Here is a 26,440-nt window from a genome sequence, read left to right on the forward strand (position 1 = left end):
AAAAAAAAAAAAAGGATCCTCAGAGATGAAGTTAAAGGAAATCAACATGACAGGCCTCAGACAACAGAAAACTCTGTTGTCCGTGGAGACACTGCTGGTTGTCCTGGGAAGCAGAGCAGGACACGGCAGTAGAAACTTGGCACCACAGCTCCATACTCAGCCATCTCCCCAGCAGGCACGTGACTGAGTAAGAGAACCCCATCAACTGTCACACAGGGCGGGGTATCCACCCCTACCCCCTTGTGAGACTGCTCTGTGGCTTCAGCCCTTTCGGGACTGTCGCTAGGACAATCTTCCTCTGCTGGACTGAGCACCCTCATCATATTTTCCCTGGTGAGAGCTCTGAGGAGCAGAAGGAAGGAGGTTTTTGTCAGAGACAAAGACAGTAACTGAGGAAAAGAAGATCCCCGTCTTTCTGTGGAGCCTGGTTTGGCCAGGACTTTTTCTGGCAGTATTCTGCTTTGTGAAGCCACTGGACACTTTTACTTTGGCCTATAAAATAATGGTCTGTTAGGTCCCGAGGGATGAAAAGCTAAAATAAACCCCAGACCCATTGTCCGCGAGGACCATGGCCAGGTAGAGACACTGTTCTATGTCCTCTACGTGGCTCCCGAAGGCGGGATCCAGCACGAACACACAGATGAGTCCTTTGAAAAGGATCAGGCATCTCCCTTTGCAATGTGAGCTAAGAATCACAGTCTAACATCACTATGACACTAATCATCTGGGGACTAAGTTCCCCAAGTCCCAATCCTAACTTTCTGTAAGTGCCTGGGGACAAGTGGCAGGGTATTACCTAATTCAGACCCCTCCCTGGTCCCCCTTGGTGTTAATTATTCTGCTGTGAAAACTAGTGCATGATGGGAAGATGACATACTTCGTTCCCCAAGAACAGGCTGAGCACATGGCCTGAACAACTTGGGAGGAAGCACCCAGAGTGTACCTAAGTATCCAGTATGTCATCATCTAGTTAGGACTGGCCATGGGCCCTGAAATTAGGACACGAGCCACACCATAGCAGTACAGAGTCACAGCAATCGCCCCCCCTCCCCCAGCTCCCTCCGCAAAGGCCCAGCATCCTCTGGGAATGTCATCATTAAGAAGAAGAGGCACTAATCACCACTCTCCCCTTTCTGCAGAATGGGCGGGGCCACCTGTGACACAATGCGCTGGAGTTCCCTCCAGGGTCTCAAGCAAGGCCTCCTGGGGAGGTCTATGCAGGAAGCTGCCTTGGTGTCTGTGGGCTGAGCCAGGAGGGCCAGAGACAGCTTCTACAGAGGGCATGGCTCACAAAAAACCCTCACTACACCCCTCTGGGAGGCCACGGCTCTGTTTAGCTTTTCTTTTCTGTGGTAGAGGGAAAACAGTGCAAAAGAACCAGACACATGCCGAAGAGAAACACAACCATCCCAACAGGGAAGGCCTTGAGGACTCAGGAGAACAAAGGAATCCTAAGGAGATGGGCACTTGAATGTCAGAACAGCTTCTGCAGCTCACTGTTGGCACTTGTTCATCAAAGAGGAACTGAAAAGGAAGGGGGCAAAGTGACAGGACCACCACTAACTGGGGGTTCAACCATGCCCGGATTGGATTGGTGGGAGTTTCCGCTGATTTAGCTAGCTTTGGGGCTTGTGTACGTGTTGATGCCCCTATAGCTAAAAAACAAACTCAGACTGGAGGAGGAAGCAGACAGCTGAGAAACTTTGCAGCCATTACTCAGCAGTTACTAAGCAATATGCCAGTTAGCAAGTCAGAAACGCCTGAAGCGGTGCACTCTAAGGTGTCTGCCGAGAGGGAGTCCCTCTGTGACCCTGGCATCCACAGGGAAGACAGGGTTCGCCTAATCATCACCAACACGCCACACGATGTTCTAAGAAAGGGAGATGCCTCCAAAATGACGCCAAACACAACCACCCAATCAACTTGAATTTGGGCACGGAGCGTAATTGTCCTCCCACAGCCGACTCCACCGTGACAAGCCTGCATTTGCCGGCAGCCTTTTTATCTTGTTGGCAGAGAGGAAAGGAAGACCCCAATAACCAAATACGCCATGAGGGAAAGGAAGAGTTGGATGAGACAGACTCTCATATCCACAAACCCATGAAGGCTAGCTAGCAACCATCTCCTGGCAAGAATTCTAACTGTCTGGAAGAATGTCTGCTTGGAAGCAAAGGTGAAGGAAGCACTGGGACCCTCCTGCTTAGCTGGGGGCCAAGGATAGAACACTCAGGACAGAAGGGCGGGATCCTTTGATGGACAGGGCAGGCGCTCACAGTTCAGGGAACAGCTGTGGGTTTCCAAGGTTCGGTATTTTTGCTGGAGCACAAAGCAAAGAAATGCCTGCCTGTTCCACTCATCAGTGACCTGCGACACTCAACCAAGCCTTCCATGCTGGCCACCCTAGGCAAACCACTTTTGTGAACCGTTTTGTTTGTCTGTCTGTTTGTAGACGGTTTCTCTGTGTAACTTTGGAGCCTGTCCTGGAACTCGCTCTGTCGAGGCTGGCTTCGAACTCAAAAAGATCTGCCTGCCTCTGCTTCCCGAGTGCTGGGTGTGCCCTACCACTGTCTGGCTGAGTACAAAAAAAAAAAAGATTTATTTTTATTTTATGTACATTGGTATTTAGCGTGCATGTATGTCTGTGTGAGGGCATCAGATCTCCTGAAACTGGAGCTACAGACAGTTGTGAGATACTCAGTGGGTGCTGAGAATTGATCCTGGGTCCTCTGGAAGAGCAGTCACCATTCTTAGCCACTGAGCCATCTCTCTAGCCCATTTTTGTGAGTTGTAAGTGAGGCAGCCAGATCTCATAGCCCAGGCTGGCCTTGAACTTAGGCTCCCGTCCCCACCTCCCAAAGCCTAGAGTTGTAGACGCCTGTGGCCACACTGAAATGCTGCGCCCCTTTGAAACATCCGAGACGTCCTCTGCAAAGGTAAACTTGTGTACCACAGGGAAGTGGGAACCTTGCTGATTTTTCTTTTCCTTCTAGGTTGGAACAGGTGAGGGGGTCTAAAAGTAGGTGGTGGCTTCAGTACTTTGCCTATGCACATCTGCCACTGGGCCTACGGCTGGCTACACAGTGTTGTCCAGAGAGGGGGTGGGGAGGAGCCATCTGAATAAAACCCACCTAGGCAACCGTGGTTTGGAGCTGTGGTAGGCACTGGAGACTTTATGAGGGACAGACAGGTAAAGAACTTCTAATCACACTGGAAAGCAAGTTTCTATTTGGTGGCAAAGCCTTCCAGCAGGAAACCTGAACTCTGTGTAACCAACCCGTCTGGAGGAATGACTGTGTTCTAAAGAGAGGTTTGTGCTCTACCTAAAGAATGGTCCCCAAGAAATAACGATCTCTCCAGGGAAGCTCCTGCAGGAGAGGAAGGCTGATGTCACTGAGGTTGGTCAGGGGAGGAACTTACCTCCAGGAGAAAAATTTACAACTAGCCAGATGACCTGGCAGGGGACACTTGGCAGTGAGCCAGTGGTGGGCAGGGAGCACTGTTACCTGGGCTGCCCAGCAAAGCACCTCTTCCTATTTGAACCCTGCCGCCACAGGCCATGATTCCCCATGGCAGTCCAGGGTCCCACTGCCCAACATGGCCACGGAAAATAAATCTCCCTTTCTGCTTCTTACTCTTGTCTACTTTAACCGGCTATTGCAGACAGGTGGCTGAACCGGGTTGCGGCCCCTCCATCGGCTAACACGAGCTCTTCCTACCAGATGAGTAAACACGGAGGAGATAACACTTGGGGTAGCGTGGACAGGCAGCAACCTACACACATTACTTAAAAACGAAAAGCTCAGCTTGCAGAAAAGCGGGTGAGCCCTGTGACATGCGGGGCTGGGCCGGGACTGCTGTCTCCTCAGGAGCATGCTGAAGCCTCTCAGGTGTCAGGGAAAGCCTCCAAGGCCTGGCTGGAGGGCTGGAGACAGCATCCTCAAGAGCCTTTTGTTTTCAGGACATTTTGACGCCTGGATTTCTCTGTCTGCCCTCTTGGCCAGCCTTTGTGCTGTGCTGACAAAATGCAGGGAGACCAAGAGAAGGAACAATCTTGGAACTTCACAGCTGAGGGCAAAAATGGCGCCAAGGATTACTGATGGCTAAGGACAGCAGACAACAGCCTGTCGCCGCCTTGAAGGAAGGTGAGAAACTCCATGCTCTCCTGTATACTCTGGAGTCTGGGATTCGATTTTTTTCAAAAGAACCACTTTTGCCAAGGTGACACGTGCCTTTAATCCCAACACTAGAGAGAGAGTGGAATACGGATTACGGTGAGTTCAAAGCCAGCCTGGTCTACAAAGCAAGTTCCAGGCCATCCAGGGCTACATAACAAGATCCTGTCTCAGAAAACAAAACGAAGAAGCAACCAACCAAACAAACAAATAAAAAACCCCAAATCAACCAATCAAAAAAACCCAAAACCCAAACCAACCAGACAAAAAGAACCACTTTTTTGGGAGTGGGGGTGGCAGTTAAGATCCTCTCCTGATTGTGGTTGATTACCCTCAACTATAATACCCTAAAGTTTCACTGGCAAAGACCTGTGGGATCAAGCTCACCATCTTCCACGCCTTCCACCAGTGTGCTGAGATAGGCCACACACTCACCTGCCAGTCACCTTGGGGTCACTTGGCCCAGCCTGCTCTCCTCCCACCCAGGTGAATCACCAGCCGGCTGCACTGTGCCTTCCCCAGATGCTTGCCGTTTCAGCGCTCTGACTGGCATCTGGCATTTCAGTATCCAGTGTCCAGAAAGCCTCCCCACACTCCCAGCTCCCAATACACTGAATTCCTTGAAAGCGGGCCACAGTCTTTACAATGACTCAAGCGCCAGGGAACACCTGCTATTTTAAGAGCGCCATCTTAGACACAGTGTTTGCCCTCAAGCAGCAGCAATTCCTGTGAGTGGAATAAATTGTCCCGATGTCCCAAGTAGCCTGGAAAGCTTCTGAGTAAGCTGGAGTGGCCCTTCCTTCCTGCCCACTGCCCCCCAGCGTCCTCTGACTCTGCTACTTCTGGGACCTCTTCAGACAGGCCAAGAGCGAGGCTCGCTGGAAGCAGGCAGAATCTACTGCTTGAAGAACAGAATCTAAGATTTGTAATGCTTCCTGGGGAGGAGGGTTTTTATGAAGCTTCTAAAATTCCTGTTTCTTCTAAGGTAAAGTTGAATTGAAGGCATATTTTAACATTCAATGGATTCTCAACTATGTAATGTTTCTGTATCCCCCACCATAGAAAGCCCTTAAATCCCTACATGAAGAGTCTCGCTACTCTGAAGCTGCTGTCAAAATGAAGAGATCCACCATTTACAGAAGAAACAGGAGCCCCGAAGAAATGCTTACAGACATAAACCATGACCTGAAGAGTCGCATTGACCTCCACCGGGTGTGACCCTGGGGTGAGGTGGGGTGAATTTTGGCAGTATCCAGGTTGGGGGTGCTCGAGATTTCCTGAGGGTGGGTAGACCTGAGGGTCCAGGTGCCAGGCACAGAAGACAGGGTTCACCAAAGTCCTCTTCCTATGTCAGACATAAGCAACAACAAACCAGTTTCCGCACAATTCAAACTATACATCCACCTGTGAGGTTCGACCAGGACTTGCAGGTGACGCAGATAGTGGCCATGAACCAGCAGAGGAGGGAAACCAAGAGGGAGCAGAAAGAAGGGAGCTGATGCCAAGTCTGCAGGAGACAGGTTGGCAGCCGGGCCAGGTGTGCTGATTCCAGCAGGAGGCGAGTCTTGAACTCACGTCCTCATCTCAGGGTACCGCACTGTCCACCTGCACCACACAGGGCAACCTGACGGGAATTCAGCTGCCCCTGGCAAGGTGTGCTTTGGTTGAGGCACTCGGCGGCAGGCAGCGTTTAAGCTCCACCTTCTAACAGGTTCATCGCCACACTTTTGATTATTTATAACTTGGTCTGTATGGCTTTCTGATCATTTCCTGAACATACAAATGATCCACAAATGTTCCATTGAGCTATTGGGCCATGTTTACAATTGGAGGACCAACAGAAAGGGTAAGGATCTTGACTTTGAACATAAAAAGTCTAAGAAAGCATCTGGCTGGGGTCTCCTTGGCTATTAACTTCCCTAAGGAACTAAATCAAACATTACCTAGGGATACAAATATTTCTCTGAAAAAAGAAAACAAGGCCTGGACTGCTTTCACCAGAGAGAAGAGGGTGGAAGACTAGCATAGGAGAAAAGGGAGGAGAGAAGGAGGGGACAAGGCGGCACACAAACCTTCAATCAAATCGAGACTGACAAGTAGAGCCTGTCCTTTGGAAACACTGCAATTACCACGCGACTTCATGACCAAAGAGTCTCATCCTTTAACAAACGAACACCATGGGCTTAAAGGTCACTAAGCAAACAGAAAATCTAGAACCACGGAGTAAGGGCCACATCTCTTACTGGGAGGGAAGGAAATAAAAGCAGACCAGATAGATTCACGCAGTCCAGGTCCCCGAGACCTGGAACAGCCTAGAAGACAGCCTTGCCTCTCAGATGGTCACCCAGCAGAGACTTGCAGCCTAAAGTACAGAGACTGATTTTCTGACCCCTACACCGTGTGGTGCCCAACCGGTCCCTACCAGCTTTTAGAGGCCAGACCAGTGTGAGCATCTGCTCATCTGAACATTCCTTCCTGCTTCCACAAACGCCCCAGCAGGCTGGGAGTACCTCTGTATCCCTAGCGGTCAGAGATGCCTGACAGGGAGGATGAGGTTCCCGACAAGCTGTGGACTAGTTCAGGTGGAGGCTCTGGCTTCTGAGCAAAGGAAGCCAAGGCTTTTTCCAAGTGGCCTGGTCCTGGCTCCACTGAAGACCCACAGCAGCCCAGGGAAAGGTGGGGCCCTCCTTCGGAGATGCTAATGGGATACTTGGGGAAGGCCTGAAACCTGGCAAACAGCAGCCTCTCTAATGTGTGGCCCCAAAGGGGCAAGCAGACTTGGAAGGCTCAGCTCCAGAAAACAAGTCTCACCAAACCTAAACTAGCTTTAGCTGTAGAGGAAGGCAGCTGTGTCTTATCAGCAGCGTAAGAAAGACTGGCTCAGTTGCTTCCTACAGTCTGAGAAATTACAGGATCACTTAAAATCACAATAAACATCAAATAACTTCTTAACAAAATGACAAAACAGTATCCCACAAATTAGTTTTTACAAAAACTAGCTCTGTACAGGAAGTATAAACGCTTGCCCCACTGTCTAAGCAAGTCTGGTGAGAACTGGATGCTGCACAGCCATGAAAATGCAGCCACCTGCGAAGGCCAGCCTCTCTGCCATGACCTCAAGCCTGCATGAGCTGCAGAGAGGTGTTGAAACCCACAGCTCCCTGAGAACGGAGCGGGGGAAGGGGGGGACGATGCACTACAGTGGGTGCTCATGTCCAATCCAAGAAACTGGCCTAGAAACCAAGCACTCAGGAAAGGGAAAGCCAGCCCCTGGGCTGGGCCTGCACTTTGACCTATCTGCATGGAGCGCCCGTAGAAATAGAGCCTTTATTTTTATGCTCACAGGAGAATAAGTGGAAAATATGTAACAATAGAATCGTCTGCAGGGTGATGGAGAAACTCCAGCATGGTAAGGCAGTCATTCTACATGGGTCTGTGGCTCAGATTCCCAGGGAAGGCACACTTGCTGCCACTGCCACCTCCCTCCATCATTCACTGAATCCTGGCTGTTGAGCATTTCCACCCTCGTGGGGCCGGCCACACTGCAGGGCTGCAAAGTGCTCGCTAGGTGCCCAGGAAAGTTCCCCGTCATCCAGAGAGCTGCTGACTATCACAAACACCCGGGGTAGGGGGTCTGGTTCTCAAGGAAAAAAGATTTGATTCAAGATATTGAAGAAACTTAGGAAATGTTTATCGATTTTCCTTTACTGTCATCAACACTAAAAAGATCCAGTCAGAGCCGGATGGTGGCTCAAGCCTTTAGTCCCGGCACTCCAGGAGGAGAAGCAGGTGGATCCCAAGTTACCAGACCAACCTGATCAACAGAGCAAGTCCCAGGACAGCCAAGGGCTACACAGAGAAACCCTCTCTCAAGCAAACCAAAACAAGAAGAAAAAAAAGGAGCCAGTTTGGTCTCACCATGGATGACAGAGCAGCTTTTTAGAAAACCGAGAGGCAGAACTCTGTGTGCTGGGGTTGCTGTAACCACAGGGGACAGCAGGGTTCATTCTCCACACAGCACAGTACAATCTGTGTTCACATTCCCTCACATGAAGTGATCAATATCAAGACAGATGTAACATTGATAGCCACTATTACCTGCATTTTGTTAGAATTATCTCCCAACATAAACTTTAAAGACATGATAGAAATACAATAATCAAACATTAGTCAAACTGGCATCACAGATTTGCCTCTTTGGGCAAACAGTCTAAACATCAATCCTAAGTTCTAATTCTACACACGTATACTGCCAGATCTTTCCAGTTCTGGCCCTCCCTCACTGTTCATCCCTGCGGGACTGCTTTACAGACTGGTTAGGTTTCAAGTTTAAGCCACGCATGTTACACACTTTTAAAAGGCTCCGATTCTGTCTCCCATTGACAGACAGAAAACCAGTATCGTCAGGCTTATCACTCGCGTAGCTAACGACAGGAAAGGGAGCAATTCCTCCCATCTCTATCTAGCTTCCCCTAGTGGATGTTTTCCAGTTTTTTAATCACAAAGCAGTTTACATATAAAACTACATTCTGAATTCTCCCAGAGGGGTCTCCAAATACTAAAGGAAGAAGAATAGCAAAAGATCTTGTTAATTTGGAAATCAATTTTAAGACAATGGTGAGATTTAAGCAGGTTTCTTGTGGAGAAGATGCTTGTCAGACTCCGATGAGAGCCCCCACGCCACCTTCTTGTGCACGTTCACACGCCAAGTCCGCAAGCACCCGGGAGAGGCCGTTCTACCCACCCAGGAGCGGCACTCAGAACACAGCTGCGTTTCTTTGCAGAGTGCTCAGGAGTTGAAGGCTTTTCTCCAAGCCCTAAAACAAATGCTACATGGGAGACTCAAGCTCTCCAGAGATTCCTGTTACAGAGGTTCTCCAGTAAGATGTCACCTGGCCAGAGCTGCTCCATTGGCCCAGCGGGGGCCACGTAACCTGGTGTGGGCACACTGCACACCAGCCTGGAGAAGTAACAAAGCAGAGGCAAGCCAGGAAGAAGGGGGCTTGGGATGACTGATGGGGGAAGTGAAGCTGAGAGCCTGCCTTTAGGCCTGCTTCCAAAATTCAAGAGAAACCTTTAAGAAAGTGGAAACAAACTTAAAAGTTAAAGAACAAAGCAAAAATCAACCCCCAGTACTTACTGGGTCACACCATGCTCCTGATGATTGACAGAATTCTTTCTAAAACAGGATGGAAATTCTCTACCAGAAAAGCAGACTCCCCCCAAGCCCTTTCCCTTTAACCCCCACTTAGGGTATTTCTTCTCTTGTCCTATGGACATCCCAAGATAGATGTTTTCAGGAGAACTGAGCAATTTTTTTTCCCCTACGGTTTGTTTTGTTCTGTTTTTAGAAAGGGTCTTGCTATGTACATCCCATGCTGACTTTAAACTCTTGATCTTCCTCGCCTCTCCAGGGCTGGGCTCACCGGTGTGTGCACAGTTGTAGCCTTGCCTTTATTACTGAGTGAATAATGTGTGCAAGTCAGAGAACAACTTTCAGGAGGTGGTTCTCTCCTTCTGTGGATCTGGGGGCTCCAGCCCAGCTCCCAGCTTGTTGGGTAAGGCCCCTTAACCAGCTAAGTCATATTGCCAGCCCTCACTTTATTTTTAACAGGGAAACAAAACAAAACAAAACCCTCAAATCTACCTCCCTTAAAATGTTCTAAAAAGCTAAATAACAACTTGAAGTTTCACTGGGGTATAAAGATGAAATGTGCTGTGTCCAAAATAGAAATTTACCACTAATCAAAGTTCATCATATATTTAAATCTCCCTTAACAGATTTTCAGACAATTTTTTTTTTTTTTTTTTGGTTTTTCAAGACAGGGTCTTCTGTAGCTTTGGAGCCTGTCCTGGAACTAGCTCTTGTAGACCAGGCTGGCCTCGAACTCACAGAGATCCACCTGCCTCTGCCTCCCGAGTGCTGGGATTAAAGGCGTGTGCCACCACCGCCCGGCTTTCAGACAATTTTTTATAAACACACACAGCATGCTATTCAACTAGAAGGGAAATCTACACTGGAAACAGACAAAAACTAAAAACACATTTTATAAACTCTTTCTAGTAAGCTAGGAAGTAACCTTACAATGATGAACAAATTAAACTTTATGTCTTCAGAAACCACAATCGCATTCTTCTTCAAGGAAGACAAACCATTTATTCTTTCAAAATCTGAATATCTACATTTCTAAAGTCCAGTTTGGGTCTGGCGGTCACGGGCTGGCAGTGTCCTTCCCCTTAGCGTCCACTGCAGTGTTCTTACCAGCTCGAGGCTATTAAATGACCATAGCAGATGGCTGGGTTTCTAGCAGGAGCCTGCTTGTGCCTGGGAAAACGGAGCCGCTTTAGACTCAGAAAGCTCCTGTCCCCCTTGACAGCTACCCGGGGAGGGCTTCAGTGAGCTCACCATGGGAGACCCTTGTAATTCCTGCCCCAGGGAGGAGGGTTAACAGGACTGGGGTTGGGGATTTGAGCGTCTTTTCTCTTTTGTACCATTTGAAGGAGGTGCTAAGTAGCTTGCTGAGATTGAAATTTATAAAAAGAAGAAGACAGGGAGCTGAGGATACAGAGCCCTTTAACACTGGGCACAAGCCAGTTGGCAGAAAGAGCCAGATGCCCCTCCCTAATCCAGGAGAAGAGCTCCCGGGAAAGTCTGTCCATTATTCACACTCTGGCCCAGTCTAGCAGTCCTTTTTTTTTTTTAAACCATTTACAAACACTAAGAACTATTATGGATCTATGGACTATGGATTAACTCTATGACCTGAGCAAAGTGATTAGGCCCTGTGGCTCCCTGCCTGCTCACTTGTCAGTCAGCATGCTCGCCGCCTGCACCGAGCACAACACTTCAACCTGGAGCAGTTCCACAATCACACTCTTCTGTGCGGTCCATTCTGGCAGCAGCCCTGTGGAATAGCAGGCCCCTATCTTCCTTGTCTAAACTGGGAGAGTGAGGCTCAGGAGCTAAGTAACAAGTCCATCAATGTAGACTGGGCTGGACCCTCATGGCCTCATGATACAGCCTGGGCTAGCTTCAAATGTGCTCCGCCCTTCTCTGCTTCCCAAGGGCTGGGACTGCAGGTGTGTCCCACCTGCCCAAGTCTATCGCTTTTCTCCTAGTCACAGAGCCTGTTGCTTCTATTACAACAGCATTAAGACATGGCCATTTAAGGGAAACGGTCATACTCCTCCCTGTGAGGTGTGACCTAAGGACACACTGTGAACGCTCTCATGTGCATCCATGCAGTGAGTGGGCTGCGTAACAGAGACAGACACTTGCCATGAAGGAGACGGGGCTCCAGATGTGAGCCCCGATAGACACCTGCTCAACAAAGCCGTCTGAGCCAGAGGGACATCTTATCTGTGTACATTGAAGCATGCTCTGTGGTAACCTGTATCTCTGTTAACAACATTAAAAACTGTAGACAGTCAATGCTGATGAGAACTAAGTGAGTGTCAAATACGGCGAACAACATAAAAATAACCTGAAAAAAACGAAATAATGAAAAGAGTTGCCACTATCCACAACTATGTCATCCAGAACCTGATATCACGTATAGGTTCAGAAACAGAGATGCCTAAAATACCCCTATAAAAACATGTATTTTCAACCTAATTTGCTTTTTAAAATGATTTAATTCTGAGCAATAATGAAGTCTTGCACTATGAAGACTAATCTAACAGATCCAGCTCCATATGCCGCCGAGTCCAAAAACACCTACAGTTAATCGGCAGTCATGCGAAACATGACTTTTCTAGGGTGTAAAGAACCATCACGCAGAAGAATAAGAAACTCTCTGGGCTGGTATGCTTCACCTTGACCTATGACGTACGCGTCTCCCTTCCTGACCTCTCATCCCTCCACCCACAGAGGGAGGGAAGCCTGCCTTAGCTCTGAAGGCAGAGGATATAGAGTGGACTCTTTGACTGTACGGTTGCTCTTTAACCGAGGACAGCTGTGCGCCCTGTCTAGCCTGCAGTTAAGACTGCTGACGTCACAGCTGCCCTTGCCATCCCCACCTGCTGCTCTTATGCATGGCACTGGGCACTGACCTGCTTTGCCCACTTCCCCTTTCCTCAGTGATCCTTCAGCCTGGCACCCAGCTCTGAGATGAGGCCTGCTTAGCACCAGTGAAGTTCCCCACGTTCAAACCAACAACGCTCTGTGTGGAGATGAGGGAGTCAAAGTTAAAATCCAACCCATCGGCGTCCATGAGCTCACTACGGATAATGGACTCCATGTCACATTCCAAGCTCCCATTGAACATGTCCAGGTCCAAGTCACTGGGGAACTTATCATGGCCCATGACAGGAAGGTTTGCATTAGCCGAGTACAGTGAGGAGCCTGAGAGAGAGTCCGAGAGGGTTTGCATAGACTGGCTGGCGTGAGACGGCTGCTGGTGTTTGGCTGACCCGAGGCTGCTGGAGTCACTCAAGCCCAGGTTGCTGACAGAACTTGACAAGGCACGGCTGCCACCAAGAGCGCCCTGGGTTTGGTGCTGGTGGTGGAGCAAGTTCTGATTGACCAAACTTCCCTGGGTAGGCTGGGCAGCAAAGGACATCATCGGGTCATTGCGAAGCATCACATTCCGGCGGGCGTTCTGGGCAGACACAGCAGTGCTGGCCTGAGACATCAAGGGGTCTGACTGGGTCATCATGACATCGCTGTGGCTGAGTGAGTCCGAAGTGAGCAGGTCTTGGAGTGTCTGGTTGCCATAGTGTGACATGGAAGAAAAGGTGGCTGCCTTGTTCTCTTGGATGGTCTGCATGGGTGACTGGCGCAAGGAGTTCAGAGACGAGGGCCCGAACACGGTGCTGTTGAAGGAGCTGGTGGGGGAACTTAGGCCAGAGCTCTTAGCGGTGTACGGGAAGCTGGAGCTCCGCTGCATAAGCCCCCCAGGAGGTGACTGCTGGGACGGTGGGAGCGCGATGTTATCGAGCAGGTCATCCATGAGGTTGTCAGCCAACCCATCGTTCAGATTCATGGTGCCTGCCATGTCAGTCAGCCGCGGGAGCTCCACAGTACACGGCTTGCTCACAGAGGGTGACAGGCTGGCAGAGTTGCTGTAGAGCATGGGGGAGAGTGGAGCATCGTCGTCCTGGACATCATCCAACTCTGTGCTTGCCAGGATGGGCGACAGGCGGCCACTAACTGTGCTGGCGTTCGAATTGGTTCGTGAGCGGAAGTCTGTCCACGCGTCCAGCTCGTCGCTGCTGCGGGATGTGGGGCTGCCGGGCCACTTGGAGAGCTGGGAAGGGCTGTCATCTGTTGACTCTGGGGCAGCTTGCAGGGCCGCCTTCTTCTTGGCTGCTCGGCCACGGCTCTTGGTGTACTTGTTGCTGTTGTCCATAGAGACAGCCCGTCGGCGGGGGGCCTTCCCACTCTTCCCCCCATCAGGGTTGATGATCCACCAGGAGCTCTTGCCGGTCCCCTCATTCTGAACCCGCATGAATCGGCTGTGCAGTGACAGGTTGTGCCGGATAGAGTTCTGTAGAGAGAGAAGGCAAAACGCAAAGTGTGAGCCAGGATGGTTCAGTCCAAAACAGACATCCAAAAAAAGATTCTTTAAAAAACCATCATTTTGGGGGGAATAGGAGGGCATCACGTATGTGCACAGACATCAGAGGACACCTGTGGAGCAGGTTCTTTCCTTCCTCCACGTGAGCACTTAGAACCGAATTTAGGTCGTCAGGTTTAACAGGAAAAGTTTTATCCACTAAGCAATCTTGCCAGGTCAGCTTCAATTTTATAGGCCAGCATTTTTATTTTTATTTTTTTTAAATAGCAAACATCTCTGTGACTTGGAACAAAATGCCAGGTTAAACAGGAAGCTTCAGGCTGGGAAGGCAGGGACACTGGAAACACAGGAGCTCACTGACACTGCTTTTCCAAATTCCCAAATTTTGTTGCACTTTCTGTAATTATGTGTTTTTTTCCCTTTCTTTTCTAGAGTTGGTGTTTCTCTGTTTAGTCATGGTTGTCCCATAACTAGCTCTGTAAACCAGGCTGGCCTCGAGCTCGGAGATCTGCCTGCCTCTGCCTCCGCCAGAGTAATGGAATTAAAGGCGTGTGCTATCATGCCCAGCCTGTAATTATATTTCTCATTACTATAGTTCACACTGATAATTTATTACCATGCCACTCCCTCTCCATACTTTGCAATAAACCTCCAGCTCTCCGGGAAACAAGTCACCTTAGTGGCTATTCTGTTCTCTGACAGTCCTCGGCGCCACAAGTACAGGGCCAGCAGTTCCTTCATAAACACTGCTATCAGAGTGTGAAATTTTATTTGTCCCCTCTAGGGTCCATCCTGCCACAATTTCACAATTCACTGTATAACTTCTGCAGCTATGGAAAGGGCGGCGCAGGTTTTCAGGGACCACAAAGGAGTAAATCTCTCATCTGGAAGAATTTACATCATTTAGACATTCTGCACCCTCAGGAACTGCATGAAAGGGGGAAGAGTAGTCTGCAGCGGAGAAACCTGACAGACCTGTGTCAGCTGGGTGGCCAGGGCGACAGCAGCAGGGCCTAGCACATTGCTAGTGTACATCCTAGATAAAATACACCGAAAAGGACAGCTTCTCCAAAACCTAAACCCCAGACTAATCATAAGGAAAACGTGAATCCCACTTAATGGACAACTACAAAAGCCAGTTTAGTACTCCCAGCATCATCGCAGCCAAGGGGAGACAAGGGAATATAGTGAAGAACTTCTTCCTGGCTTAGTGGATACACCCAGTTGTCAAGGATAATCAGGCCCAGCCATATCTCTGTCACTGGCCGACCACGTGATCTCAAACAAATCATTTTATCTGTCTGCAACAACAGCAGGTTGCCATCTTCATCATGGCCATGATAACATCCAGCCAGCTCTCCCTCCCTGGATGACATAACCATGATAGATGATAGTGCACTTCAGATACCAGTCACGCCATGCACTCAAGCTTTTACTCCTCTTATGAAGTGCAGGTCCATGGTGAAGGGTGTTCAGAGCCTAGGAAAGCCCATTCTAATCTGCAAAATGCCTTATGTGCATGCAGCTGGAAAAAGAGTTGATGGTGTTCCCCACATCTGGAATAGCACCTGCAGGCCAGATGAGCTTTTATTGGCACATTAAAGACGAAAGACATTGCCTAATACTGCATATTAAATATGAACAATTCTAAAAGTCACATTTAAAAAGAATTGGCAACCATCAACTGTATTTATGTAGAAGACACAAATACATGTGTTCTAGCAGATTGTTTTTAAAACACAGAAAGTCAACAGGATTTTGTCATAAGTAAATAACTCAAAATACACACGATTTCTAATGTACATTCCTACAGTTTGTGCTGGGCAAAGAACACCAGCAATTATGGTCATGGCTGCCATTTCCACAGCTGCATCAAGATGGGTACGGTAACAGGCAGCACCTTCAGGGCCCAGTGAGGCAGGTGTTGCCCGGGAGACTACATACCCGGCTCTTTTCACATTCAATTTTTTGAAAAGAGTAATGGCATGTGTACTAATGGTTCAGAAATTTTCTTTGAAGCCGGATACTTTATGAAGTGGGTAACACTCCTGACATGCATTTGCAGAGAGCAGGGCAGTCCCTCTTTCTGAGTACATGGGTAATTCAATGCATTCAATAAAAGCATCAACACAAACTTCAGGGTGAAAAGAGAGCTGGTCCTGAGGCTTTAGGGGCGCAATGCAGACATTCCCCTAATTCCTCCAACCTGTTAGCCTCCTTTGCTGTAAATTATGGGAAAAGTTCATATGAACACCAAACGTTTACAAAAACGAGCAATCTTGGACAGTCAGCGATTCTCTATAATAGGAGACGATATTTGTTAAATGTCTTTTACTGTTACCAAGTCTAAAACCTACCAAAAGGTCAATGAAACATTTTATGGATTTTCTGATAGTCATCTATGACTCTAACCCCTAATGACGTATATGTATAATTTGCTGCAATCACAAGTGGCTGAAATTAGAAGTATCAAACTTCTGGAAGGGCCTGAAGCCTGGCTTGGAAGGCCAGCACCACAGGGTGACAGAGAAGGGATGGGTCATGAAGACTGGTCCCTAATTACAAAGTGGAGATCTGAAGGCCTAGCAGATCACAGCACTGCTGGCTTAGAGTTAGTTACTGCCTCCAATCCTCACCACAGGGCCGAGGCAGTGTAGCAGTGCCCCAATTTTGCACATGAAGGCTCAGCCTCTGAGATATGAACTATTAGAGGCCACTAGTCAGTGCGCAGAAACCAAAACTGGAAGCAGGTTTGTCAACCTACTTGCAAAAATGTAATGCCTTTTCCATGGCCTTTCGAGGGCCTACCAGAAGGTTAATGATGTCACCATTAAATGTACTTGTGCCAGCTGTTCAAGAAAAGCACCACCCAAAACAACTCTGCTTGGAGAAAAAGGAGAAACATAAAGAATATAATCTGTGATTTTATTTATGAAATATTTTGAAATTTAGAGGCCTCTCCCTAATCTTTGTAAAAAGGCATTTGGTTGTTCTAGCGTCCCCTTCCTGAGGAGAGGCAGTATGTATGTCCACACCAGCAAACAGAACCACCTAGGTTTCCTACACAAAGCCCACCTCAGTTAGAGCTGGCTTTAGTGGCCAGTCTTCATTGGGCTCTCAGTTTAGAGGGTTACTAATAGCAGAATACATTCCCTGAGGCTCATTATCTAAGTGCCCAGGCAGGTTTTTCCAGCTACTTTATTACTAAGACAACACAAACAAAACTGGGCCACACCGCCCAGATAGGCCAATCCCAGCAGCTTCTCTCCCTTGCAGTCTGGCCACCTTCCATTTATAAAATCCATAATCTGAAGGAGGACACTGACAAAAGCCAATAAACGCAGTTCACCTGTCCATTACTGTTCAAATGCCCTTGCCCTGCCGGCTAGACACTACAGACGTTATTTTCCTCAGAGTTCAGAAGTCTGATTAGCTTTCCACCTCAGTTTTATTGAAACAAGAAAGATTAAAGCCAAGAAAGAAACAAACAAACAAAAAATGGCTGGGTAAAAGCATCAGGACCAAGATTTTTTTTTTCTTACACCTTCCTTGGTAACAAAGGTGAAAACCTCAGTTCTGTAAGATTTCCCACCCCTTTAAAAAATATCCTACTGTGTAGGAGCAGTGGGCGCACACCTTTAATCCCTGTACTAAGGAGGCAGAGGCCTGCAAATCTCAAAAATTCAAAGCCAGCCTAGTCTATAGAGTGTTCCAGGATAGCCAGGGCTACGCAGAGAAAGCCTGTCTTGATAAAACAAAAGAAAACACCGAAACCCAAATCACACCACCACCACCAAACTATGATTTTCCATTAATTTATGTATCCTTATAAGAAATAATTTCAATTTCTAAGGTTTTACATTAGCGTGGAGAATGGTAGCTGAAGATAATGAATAAATGGCTTGATAAAACTCGAGTTCTCTCAAGTATGATTTTTCTAATCCTACTTCCTTATACAAGTTGAAGTACACTATGAAGTTCACTTGGCCAGAAAACTAGGGATATGTTTTCCTTGGTCATCCCATCACCACATTGACCAAAGATGCCCAGAAGTAACCCCACACAAAACCAGTTACTGAAAGATAAAGCTTCTGATGAATTAAAAGAACGCCGTAAGTATCCCTAGAAGAAATTGCTGCTTCATGGGCAAAGACACCAGCTCTTCCTCAGCTTGAACACTGAGGTTTATAAAACCTTACGAGATGTCTATAGTTTGGGAGCAAAGCTAAGAATAACAGCCATCTCATTTTGTGCCAACTTTCATGTCTATGAAATAGCTTACACTGAACAGGCCTACTAGATCTACTAGTAGGTCAAACCCCTACTAGATGTAGTTAATTAGTCATCGAGCTGGCAAACCAGGTCCCTTGACTGTGGCTGCAATTAGTGGCATACTGTTCCAAGAGGTGTGTGGAGGAGGCAGCCTGTTGGGATTGGCATTTCACAGTCATGCTGACTGCACTATGTGGGCAACTGCCTAAAGATCCATTGGCCCGGCCCACCTAAAAGACATTAGCACAAGATGACTGCACTGAGTAGAATCTGATCATTATTCTCTTGATACAATGAACAGTTTTCTGTTGCAGAATACACTCACTACTGATGCTAAGGTGTCCATTGTTATGGTTTTGGTCCCTTTAAGAGACAAGCCACACCCATTCCCCTCCCCATCCGCTGAGGCAGGCTGATCTTCAGTTTCCAGCCTGAGCTCGCTCTCTTTTCCATCTTCCTCTCGGAGAGGCAGCTTCACTTCTACCTCTCTCCCCACTTCTCTGCTTCCCCCCTTCTCTGTCTCTTTCTCTTCTTCTCTCTCTCTTTCCCTCTCTCTCTGTCCCCCCCTTCACCCTTCCTCCTCCATAACCCCCTGAATAAACATTCAACCTCACCCTGCATGTCGTGTCTATCCATGTTTCTGTCTTCTGCCCGCCCGCCATGTGTCTCCCTGCCTGGAACCAGCCATTGCTAGGGGACCAGCAGCCGTCTCTGCCTGGGGCCCACTGCCTGCTGCCACATGGCCCACCACCACTGCTCTGGAACCAGCAGCTGTCTCTGCCTGGGACTGGCTGCTCCCAGGGCCCGCCGCCACCATTTGGGACCTACAGCATTTCTGCTGCCTACTGCCGCGGGGATCTTAAATTTTTTAAAAAAAGAATAACATCCATGACCCTTAAATATATGCTAAACCATTAGAAGACAGGTGGACTCAAAACAGAACGGGAGCAAGAAGCAGCCTAGCGCTGCGGAGTATCTACCACTCACTTACAGAGTGGGTGGGTAAAACAGCAAGCCAGGAAAGGAGGAAAGGCGATGCTGACTGAGACAGGCCCCAGTGCTCCGAGCTCAGCCTGTCTTGCCTGCAGTCTGAACCTCAGCTGGCCCTGTGGAGAAGCCAGGATCAGAGGTACTCGCCCTTCCTCCAGGATCCATGTGAGGATTACAGGAAGCTCATTCAGCACGCAACACTCTTCATGCTAACCATAGCCCTCAACAACTGACAGACGCCACACACAGAACCTTAGCTTACTATTTACGTGTGCTTTAAGTCAAAACGGGACACGGTGGTGTTGGTGTCCTCCAAGAAAGAGTTACAAACCCTTTACAGACTTTTAACAGTTGTTAAGGTGTTGTGCCAGTAACTGGACATTTCTTAACTGCGACTACTCTGCCTCTGCTTCAGCTCCTTCCACACCATGTTTACCTTGTGGAGACTCTACCAACCCAGACACCAGCTGCATGTGCTTCCCCTGGAACACAGAGAGGGCTTGTCTGGAAGCAACATGTGGTATCAATTTATCTTTCTCAGCAACAACGAAGGGAAATCTACTTGCTTTAAAAATAAAAAGGTTGTGTAATTTAACTCTTAAAAGCCCTGCTTTTTCGCAAAGAAGACGGTTCCTCCTCCTCCTCCCTCTCTCCCTTTTCTGGGCTGCATACAGAGAAAAGAACGTGTTACAGTTGTCAACTCAGGAGCCCACTGGTCTTTAGGAGGGACTCGGGAGACACAGCAAATGGCTGGTTTCCAGAAGTGCTCGTCTGCCCCTCGTGTGGAGCATGTGTTTTGTCTCAGGGCTTGTCTTGCGGGCGCTGACGACCTAGAACAAACTTGTTCACTGTCTGGATTCCAATGCTTGCTCCTGGTGAGCCACGTGTGACTAAAGTTGCAAGGATAGTTCATTGCTAATGGCGAGTCACTGAGGGCCACAACAGAGCAGCAGGGTCAGCTACAGGACAAGGTGCCTCTCAAAGGTAGTTTCGGACAAGACTCTTGGTCTCACTCAGTAGCAACTCTCCACTCTGGCTGCCTATTTGACTCTTCCCAAGGAGACCTTCCTCACCCATGGCCCAGAGCTCTGATTCAGTAGTTGTGGTGAGGCCTGGACATTCTATTCCCCACCCCCAGCTATCCCACTTTGTAATCAGGACCAAGACACTGAAACTTCCCCTTTTAGCATTTCACTGACTGATTTAGCCGCCTGGTGCCCCGCCCGGGTCTCGTAACAGTGCAGTGAGCTCCTTTGTGTCCAAGTTTCCAAGACCAAGCTCCGGGCAAGAACTGAGGTCAGAGAGTAAAGGCGGTTAAGGTAATTATTTGAAAACCGAGGTCCTTATCAGCTCTCTGTTACAAGACTGGGTATGGGGAAGGATCTTCGGCCTCATTCTGTGTGGACAGCTTCCCTTCTGCCCAGCACCTGGCAGCAAGCAGAGGGAAGCCCCGGACTGTCACAGCCACGCTGGGGAGCACCCTTCAGCTGAATACTCTCCAGGTTCTGTCTATGGGGACATGATGAGGAAAAGCAAACCTTAAGTGTGGTACCAGGCCTGAAAATAGAAAACTATTATTTCATATGTACTCTCTATAGTGGCCAAAAAAAATTGGCCTTTCGGCTTGATAAAGACGTAAATAAACCTTCATTAAAAGGGTTGTGCAATCAACTCTGATGTGTAAGACAAGTATGCCTGTTTTTACTCTTGCTCTTGTCTAACTAAAAGTCTTAAAAGTTTAAGCCATTAAAGGACCTTAAAAAACAAAGATGTTCTAAAATAAATATTGTTAGGAACTTGGCCGAAGGATTGTATTTCCAGCTAGAAACAAGATTTCCCGTTCAATTTGCTGACAGTAATTCTCTCCCCACAGCTGTCCTCTGCAAACAGTCTAAGTCTTCGTGCAGTGGGCCAGTGACAGGAGGACTAGAACAGCCGTCCACTGAGAAGAAGCACAGCCCATTTCCACTCTCCACACCCCCAGGCCTCTCAGGTGAACGGCTGGCTGGAGAAGTGAGCCCTCCATGGACTTGTGGAGTACCGGCACAGTGTGGGTGGGTTTCTAGTGTAGATTCCATTTTAATATCAAAATAGTATACATTACTTTTTCACTGAGCAATTGTCTTTTCAAGCTATTCCACAGCTGTTTCTGCTCTTGGAGGGCAAGAGGGAACATTCCATTCCTCCCAGCCAAACTTGCACTTCCGGCACACACAGAACCCTGGCAGCCTTGCAACCACTGCCCACACCCACTCCCTGCATTACCCTCCCCGCCCCCAAGGCCTCCTACTTCCCACTCCACAGTCCAAGCCCCAGACGTAGGAAGCAGCCCCAGGTACACACAGCCCGTAAGTCCCCACAAAGTAGGTGAAGCAGCAGCATTGGCCAACACTTCTCTTCCATGCGCCTCTCTCCTGAGATTTTCACAGTCTCCCTCTCCCATGAGGGACGTGAATACAACGTGATAAATACAAGCTGCTGAAATTCCCCTTCAAAACCACACTTATCTAGCCATATAAAATCAGTGTGTCAAAGAATGTAAAGTCAAAGAATTATAGAACATTCCTGAAATTTATTTTGCAATGTACAACAAAATAATTTTATCAACCCAATCTTTATCTGAGATTTGAAAAAGAAGGCTACATCCTTTTCCAGTTTGGAAACCTATTTCATATAGAAACAGGGAAATGGGCATTAGAAATACACACCCAGGATGTGGGAAAATGCCAGAACATCTAGAATCACTTTCGTTACGTTAGGCAAGCAGTCAGAACAGGAAGCTTGATATAAAGGGGCAATGGGGAAAATGTGGGGCTGGGAAACAGGAGCCATAACTCTATAGCGAAGGAAAAGGCGGACAAAACCATAGGCCACACCTAAATTCAACCAGCCCGTAAGCGGTGACAGGGCTGAGGCAAATTCAGACCTCCGGGCCTTGAGGCATAAAGGTTATGCCACCCAGAAACACAACATAGGGTCAGTGTGTAGATACCCACACCAGCTGAAGGAATAAAGTACAGGGTGTAGGAAACAGATAAAGCCCAACTCAGACAGACAGACACTCACGCACGCACATACCCTGATACAGGACCTGGTTTATAGTGAGTGCTTAAAACACCCCCCCTTAATTACTGCACTAGTGGGAAGGTTCTACTGAAGGGATGGAAACACAGCAGAATGTCGGTGTGTAGACCGTCATCTACACACACGGATCTACACACGGATCAAGGCCTTGGCGGATGGCAGCTGAGATCCATCTGGGATAAGAGCTGTCTTTTCGTCTATCTTGGGAGGCTACGGGGCCTTCACTCCTTAGAGGCACTCACTCGAAGTCACAGATAACGAACCACAGTTCCAAGACTGCTCCAAGCAACACCCAGGGAATTCAGCACAGTGTCTATTTCACCTGCAATCTGCAGGAAATCAAGTGTCTGCTGAGCACCAGGACTGCCGCCCTGGGCCTGGCCAATCTCATCTCGCTTTCTCTCGGCCACACACAGGAAGCAGAGCTGTAGAAAGGTTGGCCGCCACAAGCCCAGCCTGCTGGCTGATTCCAAAGCTCTTCTACCACGTGTTTTCTCAAGTTCCCAAGCCAGCTGAGGAGCGACCAAGGAACTTGAAGAATGAACACTTTTCATGTTTGGGAGCTTTTGTGCTGAAAACTAGCCCCTGACTGAGTCAAGGCAGTGCTTCCTGGCTGTCCTTGGGAGGCCTTAAACCAGGTCCTCAAAGAACTGGCACCGTGCCACAGATCCTCAAGCAGACACCCCAGGCAAATGTCTGCTGGTACCCTGGACTAAACAGGGACTCCACTTTAGACTATTAAAACATGTAATTAGCCTATTATTAAGCCAGAAAAAGATCAGTCTGCTTTAAAATTATGTGAATCTGAAAATATGATGTCCTTTGCCTGCCAAGTGACAACAGTCAGGACGCTTCTGTTTAACCTTAACCAAAAACTCCAGGAGAAAACTCCATTAGTGTTGCAAATGGAACTGCTCCCCCTTTGGCATCAAAACCTGCAGCAACAGAAACCACTGACAGCGCAAGCATAACAAAGGAATCTGTGGAGGTGTTGTGGGTGGGATCAACCTGACAGCCCAACAGTGGCAATCCATCTGGGGAGACTGACTTCTGCTCAAGTTCACAATCACCCCCTTCCCGTGAAACATCACATAAATGTAACTGTTTCCAGCTCGTTGGATGCTACAACTCAGAAAACCTGTTCTCTGTTGTCTTGTTATTTCAAGAATAACATGTGTTTTCAGTAGCTCTGAAGCAGACGCCAGTGCGTAGGCACAATCAAACAGTGACACGCACTGGAAGACTGGGAAGGGAGAAGACACCTTTCTGAGCTAAAGGAAAAAGTTTGGGCAAGTACTCACACAGCAGACAAGTGTGTGCATCTGGAAACAGGCGATCTTTCAAGTGTCTGTGTTAATTATTCTAACACAGTGAGTCAAGGTTAAAGAAGCCATGAAAGGAAACCAGCACCACACACCAAAGCAGCTAATGCTGGCAACTGCGAACAAAAAGCTGCTGACTTTTCCTCCGTAGGAACAAACTGAACAACGATGTCCGCCCTGCAAAGGCTCAGGCCAACAGACCCCAGTCTCTACACAACACTAAAGCTCAGCGACCTGGAGGCTCTGGGGAGCAGCCTCCCCTGCTGTCTCTCCAGACACCATCTATACTACAGCCTCACTGAGTGTGCAGCTAGCCAACACTGTATACACAAGGTTTCAGAGCATGAAAAGCGGCTGACAACCAACACAATGATATCACTAAATACTGAAATGAAATAATTAATGATTCCAGGACACTGGCTGGATACCAATTATACTGACAGATGAGCACTAGACAGCTCCAAAATCCACATAAAATGACACAATGAGAAAAGGGTACTTCCAAAGACTAAACAAGCACACACTAACATTTCAGTTTCTGGAAAAGCTTCTACTGGTCTGCTCATTCATACTTAAAATCTAGAATGTATAATATCAGATCACTCTCTGAGCTATGACGAGCTAAGGAGGTTGAATCCGCACAGGCTAAATCAGCTTCTCTAAAGACTACATACAACAGGAGTGTGTTATTTCAGTACCAATACACACTACGTTCTAAACCACTTCACATACTACACAGTAAACCTGAAACTCCTAAAGCAAAATCAGTAGTAGTGTAATACCAATTGCCCAAAGGAACCCAAAGGGAAACCAGGACAGTCATACGAGAATCTATGAGAGCTAAACATGATCCTGTACACCGTTCTCTAGGATCTACCTGGCTAAGTACAGTTCTCACCCCTCACCAAGGAAATGTCTCTTTGGGACAGATGAAGTCCCTGACAAAAAAACCACAACCTGATGTGGGAATGATTTCTTATTAATAAAAATGGGTTAGATCAATATGTAAGAGCTAGCCAATAAGAGGCTAAAACTAATGGGTCAGGCAGTGATTAAAAAAATACAGTTTCCGTATAATTATTTCGGGTATAAAGCTAACCGTACAGGCGGCCGGGTGCTGGGGACGCAGCCCTGCTGCTCTTATTTCAACAACAACCAATCAAAATGCGGAGTTGTAAAGCCCAGGCCCAAATGACAGATCTCCTGCACTCAAGGTTCAGGGATCACTACAGAAGAGGTGGCAGAAAGACTCTTAAGAGCCAGCAGAACGGGGAGTTTGCTGTGATACTATGTCAGGCACTACACCCATGAAGTCTCGCCAAGATGGCTGCCTAAACCTGAACTGAATGTGGCAGGGGAAGACCACTAGGCCGCAACTATACACAAAGAACTACAGGCAGCTGAGGAATACTGAGAACAGGAACGGTCTTCTCCAGAAAAGGGCAGACTGGATGATTATCTAATATCAAACGGTCAGCCTTGAAACATATATACACAAGTAACATTATACAGACTGAGCGGGTTGTATTTACGTATTTAGGAATTTAGTACCCCCACGTGCACACGAGCATACACATATGCAACACAATTGTTTAAAAAGACACTATGGATGGGGGATACATGGGAAGGTTTAGAGGGAGAAAATGGAAGGGGAATGATGTAATCACAATCTCAAAAAATATTTTCTTTTTAAAGAAAGGTAAACACGTAGTGTGAATGGAAAATTCCTGTGACTGGGTTCTTCCTTGAAAGACTGAAGGGATTTAGGAAGCTTTTCTCAGATCCTTCCAGTTACTGAACATGAAATAAGAGTCCAAGACAAGAGGACAGATCACAGGAGGTGTGGAATGGATTCACGGCTCAGTCAGCATGTCTTCCAGTTCACCAGGGTTCACTGGTCCCACACATGGGCTGACACCGGAGACCCCTGGCCATACAACAACTGCCATGGTAGAATCTAACTTGGGAGCTCAGCCGGGAGAGTCTTCAGCTTCCTTAAAGCCCATCATCTGGGTCACCTGACTTTCCAGCTCTTTCTGGGTCACCTGGCATTCCGGCTCTTTCTGGTGAGGTTGCTCACTTGCTAATGGGAAATGCATTGAACTCATAGTCCAACCAAATCCTGGGTCTTTACTTAAGATTTTAACAAATTACTGCATGTATGGCAAGGTAAGGTTAATCCCTTTACATCAAAAACAAAGGAAGAAAAATACCCAGGAATAGATACTGCCAAGGTGTTTTGGGCTCCACAGTATTTCTTCAAGCAATGCATTTTCAGCTCTGAGGCATCATGTGAAACAGTATCACCCCACAGTATTAGCTATTTCTGCAGAAACAAGCCCATCAGATTCTCCTAAACAGCTAAGACCTTAGAGTACATATATGTCTTCCCAAGTAAGAAAGATGACCAAGCCCTGGTAATAGTAATTTGTGGACAGAAAGATGCAAGGGTACCAACCTCTTAAAAATGTAACAACCTAGTCTAGAAGATCCAATGTTGTCCTCCCGCCGTTCCCCAGTTGTCTTGTCTCTGCAAGGACTCTGCTCTGGATCATCACCCAAGGAAACAGCTTGAAAGATGACTGAGTGGGTCTCCTTCAGTAGCTTATTGCCTATGACAAAAGCCTTAGGAACTCTACCTCAGGGTTTCTGGACAGCCTACCAAATGTGTAGCCATTAATTTGAGCCTGTTGGTTTCAGCAGCACCCTGTACTCCTCCAGCCCCCACTAGGGAAACATGGCACAAAGAGGGAACTGGTGCAAAACACACTGTTGCCAGGCAGTAACCACAGCACTTGGGGAGCTAAAGCAGAAGGACCAGGAGTTCATGGCTAGGCTGGGTTATGTAATGGATTCCAGAGCAGCCACAGCTATAAGCAACATCCCATCTAGTAGGGTAGACAAAGGAGAGCGTCTTCTGCTCCTGCTGCTGCTGCTGCTGCTGCAGGAATGGGAGTTCCCAAGCCTCTGATTCCAGAGGTTTATGGATGAGAAAGCCCCACCTAAGGTTCCTGCAGTTCTCGACAGCCCACTATTTCAGATAATAAACTACTTGCAGATGCTTAACTGCAAGAGATGGCAC

General features: G+C 47.8%; 1 protein-coding gene across 3 annotated transcripts in view; it reads right to left on the bottom strand.

The window, feature by feature from the left end:
* The window catches only part of Foxo3 (forkhead box O3), a 109,513-nt gene that overhangs the window by 5,558 nt on the left and 77,515 nt on the right, over window positions 1–26,440 (bottom strand). For all 3 annotated transcript variants that reach the window (XM_026787336.1, XM_013352382.2, XM_005363574.2), the window contains exon 3: window positions 12,225–13,660. In XM_026787336.1, coding sequence (XP_026643137.1) covers window positions 12,260–13,660 — 1,401 coding nt within the window. In that variant the 3' untranslated portion in view covers window positions 12,225–12,259. The remainder of the gene's footprint in view (window positions 1–12,224; window positions 13,661–26,440) is intronic.

This window comes from Microtus ochrogaster, linkage group LG9 (genome assembly GCF_000317375.1).
Source record: "Microtus ochrogaster isolate Prairie Vole_2 linkage group LG9, MicOch1.0, whole genome shotgun sequence".
In the NCBI taxonomy this organism is placed as follows: Eukaryota; Metazoa; Chordata; class Mammalia; order Rodentia; family Cricetidae; genus Microtus; species Microtus ochrogaster.